The following is a 12,051-nucleotide window of genomic DNA, read 5'->3' on the forward strand; positions in this document are numbered from 1 at the left end:
AGTGCTAGGATTACAGGCGTGAGCCACCGCACCCAGCCTATACTCTTGTTTTAAAATGATCACTCTACTTCCAGCATCCCTCACAGTATTTGTTAGGCTAAGCTGTATGTAACAAAAGCCCCAAGTAAGAGTGGTATAAACGAGATAGAAATTTATTCTTCTTACAGACCTTCTGGAGGTGGAGGATTTCCCCCACTGGCATGGGGAAGAAATGCTGGATAGAAACATGGGGTTGTTTGAGAGAAAGAGTTATGGTAGCTGCCATATGACAGAGAACTAGAGAGATACAGAGATGTTTAAGAGTTATGTGCAATGCATTTCCCTTCTCCATATTAACAAGAAATTTTAGTAACAATTGACATTACTTGTCTGTGCTTTTATAGCAGCAGTCCCCAACCTTTTTGGCACCAGGGACAGAACTGGTTTTGCAGAAGACAATTTTTCCACAGATCGGGAGTCGGGGATGGTTTCAGGATGAAACTGTTCCACCTCAGATCATCAGGCATTAGATTCTCATAAGAAGCGGGCAACCTAGGTCCTTCACATGCTCAGTTCACAATAGGGTTTGTGCTCCTGTGAGACTCTAATGTCCTCGCGTGTGTGGTTCACAATGAGGTTCGTGCTCCTATGAGAATCTAAAACCACTGCTAATCTGACAGGAGGCAGAGCTCAGGTGGTAATTCTCACTCCCCCACAGCTCACTTTCTGTTGTGCAGCCTGATGCCTAACAGGCCACGGACCGGTACCGGTCCACAGCCTGGGGGTTGGGGACCCTTGTTTTAGAGACTCATTTAAATTTGTGATTCTTCCAGAATCATTAAGGCAGGTACTAGGACTTGCCCAAGGAGGCTCAGTTGCATTTAGATTGCAAATGAGTGATGATATCTACCTGGACCTTCTACAGCACCTGGTGAGGTTTCAGAGCAGCATCTTTCAGTGTGTGCGAGTTTAGAAATCGTCATGGGCATTTCCACCAACATACTCTGCTTTTCTCACTTCAAGAGAAATTACGTTTCGTCTTTACCACCACCTCTTATTTATCATGAACAAATAGAATAACTGAGACCACACAAAGACACTAAGAATCTCAAATCTTTTCTGTTCACAGTTGACTTTGGCAGAATGAAAGAACTCAGGCTGACTATTCCCACTGGCTTCTTACTACCGTCACCTAAGAAAGAAAGAAACATCAAGATAAGTGGCTAAGTGAGCCCAAATAAGGGGCATCTACATTGTGTTAAATATGATTCTTTATTCTCTGTGGCCAAAACAAAAGCACAGACATGAGTTTCACACGGACCAATAGGAAAGCCCCTATCTAATGTGTCTTGTGGCCTCTGCACCACATTGTGAGAACCATTGCCATCAACTTTTGCTTTATGTTGGTCTTTTGAGGCCTTCCTTGCATTCACTGACATTCCCATCCTTATTCTTACTGCCTTTCAAACCTGTGTTTGAAGAAAGAGCTGAAGCAATCCTGACCCTCAGTCCTCAGCAGAATATGTCATGAGGCAGTCAGGGGCTTACATTCAAATGTTCTTTTTTGAGGGAAAACAACCACAAAAGCCAACAGAATGTCATTTATTGATTGTGCAATGAGAATAGAACCCTGCTTCATGCAGTGAGTAATGACACATAATCATCTACCGTGACAAGGCATGGGTGGAAAAAGCCTTGAGCTTGGAGTGAGAAAACCTGGGCTCAAATCTTGACTTTTTCACTAATACACATTTATGTTATTTGCAAAACCTCTCTATCTTTCACTTCTTCATCTATAAAACAGACACTATATTATCTATCTCACGGGATAGTTTTCAGGATAAAATGAGATAATCGATGTAGAATTTCTAGAACCATGTTAGGCATTCAAAAAGTTAATCTGCGCGGGGTGTGGGACAAGGGGAGGGGGAATATTAGGACAAATACCTAATGCATGTGGGGCTTAAAACCTAGATGATGGGTTGATAGGTGCAGCAAACCACCATGATATGTGTATACCTATGTAACAAACCTGCATGATCTGCACATGTATCCCAGAACTTAAAGTTAAAAAAAAAAAAAAAGTTAATCTGTGCAAACACTGTACATCCTCCTTCCATGTAGTCCAGTTGCTAAAAGAAGTAACTTTCAAATAAATACAACCAAAGAGTCAAAAATAATTTTTAAAAAGGACTCAAGCTGGGCACGGTGGCTCACGCCTGTAATCCCAGCACTTTGGGAGGCCGAGGCGGGTGGATCATGAGGTCAGGAGATGGAGACCATCCTGGTTAACATGGTGAAACCCCGTCTCTGCTAAAAAGTACAAAAAATTAGCCAGGCGTGGTGTCGGACGCCTGTAGTCCCAACTACATAGGAGGCTGAGGCAGGAGAATGGCGTGAACCCAGAAGGCGGAGCTTGCAGTGAGCCGAGATCCTGCCACTGCACTCCAGACTGGGAGAGAGAGCTAGACTCCGTCTCAAAAAAAAAAAAAGGACTCAAAACTACTTCTTGGGAAATATGAGAGTATCCAACTCAGATTGTTAGTAAAACTTCTCCCAACCCCTTTCCTATCCTTCTTCTTCTTATTATATCTGACAATCCTAAGAATCCTTTTATTTTGCTAAATTCCAACCCACCTCTCAAAACATCGTGACCAGTATCTCCCAGAGTATGGATTTCTTTTCTTATTCATCTTCATCAGGGTGATAAATATAGCCCATCTACCTAAGTCCTTTGCTTTTTCTGTAGATCTTTTTTTCTTCCCATTGCTTTATCCAGTTTTTATCAAGCAAGTCTAGCAATGGGGCATGAGAGACAAAAGCACTACTCAAAGGTCAGCGATTGTGGGCAGAAAACCAAGTAGGAAAAGACAACATTCTTCTTTTCAGAAAAGAAGGAAAGACTGGGAGCATCTTCATTTTAAAACTTGCTTTATTCGGTCATATTTGTAAAAAAACAAAAACAAAAACAAAAAACAGAAAAAAAACCAAAACAGATTGAAAGCCAGTTACAGAACACCGGATGAGATTGGAAGTTCAGTCAAGTCTTCCGGAGGTGTCTAGAGTCAAAGTTTGGAGAAAAGCTGCTACTTTCAGATTGGATGATCAAAGCTAGGGGAGCAGGTTCCAGGTGCTTCCTCGTATGAATGGCATCCTATCCAGGAACTCTGTATCCCTCCGTGAGCAGAGCAGGTGTTTGCTCTCCTAAAACTTTCCTCTGGCATCTGTTCTACTGCACCTGGAGTTAGCTCTATCACAAACTCCTTCTTATAGGCACTGGTGATGCCCATGCAAATATACATCTGCAGTTTTGCAGAAAGAAGAACTATAACTCTGAGCTCAACAAAAATGTCACATTCTGCTAATGCAAAACATTTTCCATTGTCTTCAGCTCTCACAACACTAATCTCTAAATCAAACTGAGTAACTCTTTGCTGCAATCATACTTGGGATTGCTCCTCAGAAACAGATTCACTAAACACCTCACTAAAAAAAATGTGGCAGGTGTTTACATGATTCATTTAAAGCTGTTTCTTGTGTTTTCTTTTTATATTTTGTGGCTTGCTTTTACCTTGGGGGGTAGGTTTCAGGAAAGATGAGGTTAATTTAAAATTGCGACCATATTTGTTTAAGTCACCTTTAGTTGATAGTCCAGCATTTCTGTGGAAGAGACCACTGTAGTTCAAGGTGTTTTATTTCATCTGATTTAATCTGACTTTTTATCTCATTCATTTCTTTTTCCTTGGGTAAATATCATTCTCATTGATGTTTCCAAACCTAGGTAGCGTCTCAAAAATTTTCCTCATACCAACCACTTCTCTTCCTTGTTCAAGCTATTCTCCCAGTGGGAAAGTTTGTGCTAAGTGATACCCAGCCAGCATCTCAATCAAAATCCATCTGCAGACTTCCTTCTCTCTGGCACCCCTTCCTCATTATGCTCATCATACTCAGTTCACTTGTTATCTCTGCACATTCCTACATCACTAATAAGATGTGATCTGGCATCTGTTGGCTCATTGTGTTGTTGTTGTTTTGTTATTTTTCAATTAAGTTCATATAAATAACTTTATTGAGCACCTACTGTGTGTGTTTCTGTTAAAAGTATCCAAGAAATACAAACATGAATAAGACAATCTCTGTGCTCCAGATATTTTTATTTCAACCTTTTTACAGAAACTAAAATTTTTCAAAATCTTTTAACAGCTTTATTAAGATAGAATTCCTATGCCATACAATTTACCCACTTAAAGTGTAGAGTTCAGTGGCTTTTGTATATTCGCAGAATTGTACGTCCATTATCACAATTTGAGAACATTTTCATTAGACCCCAAAAGAACCATTGTACCTCTTAGCCATCACTTCTCAGTCCCCTCCCATTCCCCTGCCCTAGGCAACCACTAATCTACTTTCTGTCTTTATAGATTTGCCTGTTCTGGGACATATAAATGGAATTTTGTATGAATGGAATCATACAATCTGCAGTTCTTTGTGACTGGCTTCTTTCATTTAACATAGTGTTTTCAAGGTTCATCCATGTTGTAACATGTATCAGCACTGCCTTTCTTTCCTTCCTTCCTTTTTTTTTTTTTTTTTTTGACAAGATCTCACTCTGTGGCCCAGTTTCAAGTGATCCTCCCATCTCAACCTCCCAAGTAGCTGGGATTACAGGTGCCTACCACAACACCTGGCTAATTTTGTTGTTGTTGTTGTTGTTGTTAGAGATGAACTCTTGCTTTGGTGCTCAGGCTAGTTTCAATCTCCAGGCTTCAAGCGATCCTCCCACCTAGACCTCCCAAACTGTTGGGATTACAGGCGCAAACCACCGTGCCTGGCCCCCTTTTTTTTCCAGAGAAGTTTTAGGATCACTCAAAAATTGAGAGTAAAGTATAGGGATTTCCCACACATACGTAGCCTCTCCTGTTATCAACATCCCCCAACAGTGCGGTACATCTGTTACAATTGAGCTTCCTTGTTTGTTTGGGTTTTTTTAACCCTTCTTATGTTATTTCACATGGCTATTTTTCATCTATCTTTATTAGCTATCTCCTTTGTTACCTTCCCCTTCCGCACTGATGGTTTAGCCCAGTGGCCCAACATAGCTGATAAGAAGTAGACTTTCATTCCAGGCTCATTTTCCTGATTTAGTGTTGAGGGTGCGGGTGGATGAAGTCTTGTTTTGTTTGTTTTGCTTTAGAGAAGTGTATTGCTTTAAAACAGGGAGACAGTCTGACATACTGAAAGGAGCTGGGTCTTTAATGTTACAGAAAGGTAGGTAGGAGCCTTAGTTTTGCCTTTGGCAAGTTTACTGACCACTATAAGCCTCAGCCTCATCTGTAAAGTAAGTTGGATAATGCCCATCTGGAGGAGCTCTTGGGAAGATTGAAGCATGGAAAGCACCTCTCTGGAAGGCTCAAGGAAAGGGAACTAGAATTATGGGTGACAGAATTCCCTGGCTTTCCAATGCTTCACTGTAGGTCGAATGAGCACTCCTAGCAGGCTGGCCTCATGCCCCTCCAGAGTCTCTAGCCTGCGGGCTGGGGGCTGGGTATGGACACGATACCTGGAAGGGAACACATGTAACTTCCATCGGTGATCCTGGAAAGGCTCGACAGATCACCCATTCATTCATTCTGTGTGTGTGTGTGTGTGTGACAGAGTCTTACTCTGTCACCCAGGCTGGAATGCAGTGGCGCAATCTAGGCTCACTGCAACCTCTGCCTCCCAAGTTCAAGTGATTCTCCCATCTCAGCCCCCGAGTAGCTGGGATTACAGGCGCCCGCCACCGCGCCCGGCTAATTTTTGTATTTTTAGTAGAGACAGGGTTTCACCATGTTGGCCAGGCTGGTCTCGAACTCCTGATCTCAGGTGATCCGCCCACCTTGGCTTCCCAAAGTGCTGGGATTACAGGCATGAGCCACAGCACCTGGCCCATTCATTCATTTTTATTTGAACCTCTCTTCCAGGAAGCCCTCTGAGTTTAGAAGGTTTAGCGACAGGACCCTGATTCAAGTCTACTTGTTTATTTGAAAGCTGCCTGGATTAAAAATAAAATAAAATAAAAAATAAACTGGAGGATAACATAAAAGGATCCTTGCAGAGGATTCCTCCGTTTGTGGATCTCACTGAATCTCAGAGTTAGAAGACGCTCAGAGACCTCAACTCCCTCACGGGTCAGACAAGGACAGGTTTTTCATTCTGCCCTGGATCCTCTCACAATAGCCTCGCGGGAGCTGGCCCTCAAAATGATGAAGGAATAAATGAATGGAGGGATGGAGAAATGAATGATGAAGAAAAAATGAATGAGGTAGGGTTGCTTGTTTGCTGCTATTTTCTTCACAATGCTTTTAAGATTTCCTGGTCCATCCCCTCCTTCACCACTTCTCTCCCTCCCTCGGTCTCTTCTCCAACTTGTCTCTTACAGAAGGGCGCCGCGTTCCCGCGCTCCTCCCCTTCCCCTCGCCCCGCCCCTCCCCAGCGAGGCCCCGCCCCGCCGCCCGAGCCCGGCGGGAATGAATGGCAGCGCAGCCGCCGCGCCGCTCGGGGTGCCGATTGGCTGACCTGCGCGCTGACGCGCCGGCGACCGCGGGTGCACGCAGGCGAACAGAGCCGGCGGGGGCGGAGCCGGGCTCAGGGGCGGGGCGCAGGAGCCCCGGGGCGGAGGAGCCGGGGAGGCGGGAGGCGGGAGGCGGGAGGTGCCGGGGCCGTTGAAGCGGCCTCCCTCCCGCCCCCAGCCGCCCGGTCTGGCCCCATCCCTGTCCCGACCCCCGGCCTGGCCCACTCCGACCCTACCCGGCCGAAGGGTTCCGCTGGACACGCAGGCGGCCTCCGGAGCAGCCCAAGCCCATGAGGGCCGCGCGCCCGGCCGCCGGTGCTGACGAGACGGAGCTCCTGGCCCCCGAGGAGGAGCAGAGGATCAATGCGGTTCAAGAATCGATTCCAGCGGTGAGAGGGATGGCGTCCCGGTCCCGCTGCCCGTGTCAGAAGCGGGTCCCCAAATCCCGCCGTTAAGCGCACGGCTCCCCGCTCCTCACCTGGATTCATCCTGGGTGGATCCGGCACCTTGGCCAGGGATCAGCTCCCTGGGGATTCCCCACCCTGCTGTCCCTGGGCGATCCCCTTCCTCCAAGGATGGGAGCTCCTGCCTCACCCGGGTCTCCTCTAGCGATCTGCGGACCTCGGATGGATTCCCGGACCCGGGACTCCAAGCCTCTCCTCCTTCCCCGGGATCCCTTTGCTCCTGGGGCTCACCCTCCCGACCCCTCTACAGGCTGGGCTCTGGCTCTCTCTGGGAACCCGAACCCCAGCCCTGGGCACCGCCCCCGAGTCCTCCGACCTGGCTTTGGCCTCCATCCCTTTACCTCCAGGGTGGGGGGTCTCCCGGGGCGCGCGGAACGGGGTGGCGCCCTGCGGAGAGATTTGTCGTAAAGCGGGGTGCTAGGCATTTTGGGTGCTTTGTGAACGGCCCTAGCAACAGGGAAACTGAGGCACGTTCCGCCAGCTTAGCCCTGCCTGGCCGTGTAGGGGCCTTGCTGGTTCTCCAGCTGAGCGTCCCAGGGCGGTGCTATTTTTGGGCTCTGCGAAGGGGCATGTTAGCTTTCGGGTGGCGAGACCTGCTGTGGAGGCGCCGGTGTTAGCAAACGAGGAGGAGGAACCGTGGAGGCGCCACCGGAAGGCTGGCCGACTGCTCATTCACTGTAGAGCTGGTGGAAATGCCGGGCTGGGGGGCGCCGTGGCCTTATTCCCGTCTGGGCTCCCCGTCTAACAATGGATGGAGGTTAGCCCATGACTCTGAGAGGAACTCCGGGCTTTTCTTTTCTGTTTAAGTGGGTGAAAGTTCACCTCTCCAGGGCATGTGGTAACTGCATCCCTTTGTGTGAATTCCCGGACCTTCACCACCAGCAGGTTTGCTGGAGGTGCAGTGACAGGGGAAATTTTAAGAAATGCATGAAATCTTCCAAGAAGGTTGTTGAGTTCTTAGACACTACCTTTTATATCAGAATTTTAAAGTACACATTTTTTTTTTCTTTCCAATCTCCATGCCCTCACTGCCCACTCACCCATCTCATTCCTCCCCCAGTCCCAAAGGGTAAAGGAGGCAACAAATGCACAGAAGAGTTGCCATGGTCTGGGCCACCAGGAAGGGGATCAACTTGAAGACTTGGATTGACTTCTGAATATATTGCTTATCAGTCAGGGTGTTGAATGCCTGGCACTGTTCCCCCAGTGGAACTTCGTATCGGTGTGTCTAAGGGCAAAATGGAACCATAGTGTTCTGACTTTAGAACCTGATGTCAGGAATGGAGACCGGAGGGGCTTTTAGAGAGAATGTAACATGCATTCAGCCATGATCAGTGAAGCCCTGTGCATGCGGTTTGTTTGATTTGGTTTTACTTCTCTACATGTCTGTGCTCTTCCTGTTTTCAGAGAACAGTGGCAATATTCTGTGAAATTGCCCCTTCCTTATTTGATTAAGAGTTTGTCATTCTTACCTATCCCTTTGGAGTCTCTAAAAAGAAAGAAAAAAAAAAAAACCCTGTTCAATTATTTGTTGCACACACGTTAAAACTGTTAAAACAACAACAACAACAACAACAACTTCATTTAGGATGCTACCCTCTCGGCTTATTGAACTGACTTTTTAATTATTTTTGCTGGACACTGATCTCTCCATTCCTTATTAGCACAATTGTAATGTGATTTTTGTGCTATTATTCACTTAAAAATTAAAAATACAGATATTTTCTTTTAGTGTGGCATAGACTGTAATTTTCTTGGGGGCTTGTGTGTTTCTCAATGGATATTTAACAGTTTCTTTCTTGATGACGTCTAGACCTACCCTGATTTTCTTTGAAGATTTGCGTGATGTCATAATTTCCTGGTTCTCTATCATAGGTTAGGTTGGAAACATATTTCTAAGCATTAATTTTAACTTGGAAATAAAGCCTATAAACAAAAAGTAATGTAATGAGAATGTCCTGATTTTTGTGGTTCACACATTAAAATGCTGAGAGTACTATTCTGCATCTTTTAATGCTGTGTTCATGATATATCTTTCTGAGCATTCCCAGGTAGGTAAATTACAAGGGAACTGGAGGGAGAGACACACTGTCTTTGAAGGGAGACATGCTTCCTCCCTCCTGATAGATTTATTGGGACTGGATGGAGGAGCATGAGGAGGGTTTATGCAATGATGGCTTCTTAACAAACTTAGGATGTGAAAAATTCCACTGGAACACAGAGGCATATTTTATCTTCCTTATTTTATCTGTTTCACACTTGAGTATCCCCAAGATACCTACATACACATAGACAAACACAAAGTCATCCTCTCCCCTTCATAGCATCTCTGATTGATGGCAATAACTGCTAACATTTATTGAGTGCCATTTGTCTGTGCCAGGCACTGGCTGGGCACTTGTATATTACTTATCCTCAACTATAACTGGAAGACATAAATGTTATACCCATTTAATAGAAGAGTAAATAGGTTTAGAGAATAAAAGGGAACTTGCCCATAGTCACACAGCTAGGAAGGGGTAGACCCAAGAGTTCAACTTCATGTCTGTCTCTCCACCACTCATGCTGCTAGCTCACCTCTTTCTCTCTCTTAACTCCCTGCCCACACCACATCTGTGTGTATTGCATATAGGCATAAGATCCACAGAGCTCTACTGTATCTTCTTGTTGGTGTATACGCATTTCAACAGTCTTGCAACCAAAAATCCAAGGAAAAAGAAGCCCTTTTCCTCAGCCCCAACCTCATGATCATGTAGCTAGCTTCAAAACTGATTATGTGGGAAAGCATTTTAATCTAAAGTATTAGAAGTCTTACAGGGCTACCTATTGTCTTTTTTTCCATGTTCTTAAAGCACTAAATCATAGGCATGGGGTAGTCTCCTTATATATGCCATCTTCCTTTATTTAATAATTAAGTCAAGATCAGCACTATTGACAGTAGACGCTTTTCCTGAACAAATATGCTCAGTCATAAAGGAGAGCTAATAGTAAGAGGGGTCCATTTATACGTTGCAACATAAGTGATGTTGAAGGGGCCCTTGGAATATCCATTGTCTTGGCTTTTAAGTGTTTTTTTGTGTGTGTGAGATTCGGGGTTCTCTTGGTTCCAAGGCTGCCTGTTTCTCTTACTTACAGAACCTGCTGTGTCCACAGTAAAACTAATTGACTATGGGATATCTTTGTTAAGACAAAATAGTTCAGCAGTAGCTAGAATTCTTTCTATTCATTCAACAATTATTAAGCTCTAGCAATAAGCTGGGCATTGTACTTCAGTTTGGTAATGGAAAGATGAACAAGACAGCCTTCGTGGAATTCACACTACAGTGGGAAAAGATGAAATAAAAAATAAGCTAAAACAAATCAAAGTCTTACCAATTGTGACACAGGGCTCTGGTTGGATGGGGAGGGTTGAAATGATACTTCAGTTAGGATAGTCTGGAAAACCTCTCTTGAGGAGGTGACATCTGAGCTGAGCTGAAAGGATGAGAAGAGAGCTGAACATTCTGGAGAAGATCCTAGACAGAAGTAAACAGCAAGTACACATGCCCAGAGGCAGACACAACCTTGATGTGTTTAAGGAGCAGAAAGGAGGTGGTATAGCCAGAGGGTGGAGAGAGAGAAAGATGCCACCCTGAGACTGGAGGGGTAGTGAGGCCCAGACCACTCAGGGCCTGTGGGCCTCTGAACACTGTGTTACGGTGCTATTGTAAGCACTTTGGGAAGCCAGAGGCAGACTTTAAGCTGGGATTGGGGTGTGTGATGTGATCTGGGTTTTTTCTTGTTGTTTGTTTTTGAGACAGGGTCTTGTTTTGTCACCCAGACTGGAGTGCAGTAGTGCCGTCACAAATCACTGTTGCAGCCTTGACCTCCGAGGCTCAAGCAGTCCTTCCACCTCAGTCCCAAGTAGCTGGGGCTACAGGCATACACCACCACACCTGGCTAATTTTTACATTTTTGTGTGTGTGTAGAGATGGGATCTCACTATATCGCCTAGGCTGGTCTCAAACTCTTGGGCTCAAATGACCTCCCGCCTCAGCTCCCCAAAAGTGCTGGGATTACAGGTGTGAGCCACCATGCCCAGCCCTTAATCTGTTTCTAATGGAAAACTGTAGCTGCTATATGAAGAAGAGAGTCTGTACTGGGTCAAGCAGGAGGACTAGTTAAGAGACTTTGTATTTGTACAGACCTGAGATGTTAGGCCTTTATTTAAGATAGGAGATGTGGAGCTGGGATTAAGGTGCATGCCACCACACCAGGCTAATTTTTGTATTTTTGTAGAGATGGAGTTTCTCCATGTTGGCCAGGCTGGTCTTGAACTCCTAACCTCAAGTGATGAGGTGGACTTATTTGAAATATATTTTGAAGGTAGTGTTGATGGTACTTGCACTTGGAGAATGAGGAACACTTGTGGGATTTGATCTACTGAGATCAGCCTCTGAGATCTGCTGGTGGGTTGCAGATCTACTCAGTGGGCACAGTCCTTTAGGTTGAATTTAAAGTGTGTTAGTGTGCTAAAGAGTGTTCCCAGGTCTCTGATCTGTTCTTTCCCTCCATGGTTTTGAAATTCTGTCATGGCATGGGAGAGGGGTACGGGGGAAGGAGGAGGTGATAAGAACGTTGGGCAAGGGGGAAGGCAGGAGAGTTTTGAAAGATAAAGTGAAGGGATGAGTAAAAAAACTCTGCTTAACTAGTAGCTTTATTAAGTGCAGCTCCCACTCCCAGGACTGAATCACCTTCCTTCAAACCCTCTAGAGCTTGCTGGTTGCTCAAGCATTGAGTAACCATTAGGGCCACTCCGCCTTAAATAGAGATGTCTTCCATAAATAGATGCTGTTTTCCATAACCAGCACTTGAACCTTTCCCATTCTTTTTTCAGGGAAGAGATGAAGGCCAGAGTGTGGGAGTTGATTTACATTTTACATCTGCTTTTCCATTTAGGTCTTAGGAGTGATTTCTTCAGGAGGCTGTGGAGGAGGCTTGATTGCACCCTGGCAGGTTAAAGAGAAATGGGAAAATTGTATTGTACTTTCCCAGCAGAACAATTATGCTGTCTAT

At 45.3% G+C, this 12,051-nt stretch overlaps 1 protein-coding gene across 1 annotated transcript in view; it reads left to right on the forward strand.

Annotated features, from left to right (window-relative positions):
- The first annotated feature begins 6,617 nt into the window (after positions 1-6,617).
- MMD (monocyte to macrophage differentiation associated) overlaps positions 6,618-12,051 on the forward strand; it is a 29,283-nt gene continuing 23,849 nt past the window's right edge. Inside the window, exon 1 of the mRNA XM_054458081.2 lies at positions 6,618-6,921. Coding sequence (XP_054314056.1) covers positions 6,896-6,921 — 26 coding nt within the window. The 5' untranslated portion in view covers positions 6,618-6,895. The remainder of the gene's footprint in view (positions 6,922-12,051) is intronic.

Source organism: Pongo pygmaeus, chromosome 19 (genome assembly GCF_028885625.2).
Source record: "Pongo pygmaeus isolate AG05252 chromosome 19, NHGRI_mPonPyg2-v2.0_pri, whole genome shotgun sequence".
In the NCBI taxonomy this organism is placed as follows: domain Eukaryota; kingdom Metazoa; phylum Chordata; class Mammalia; order Primates; family Hominidae; genus Pongo; species Pongo pygmaeus.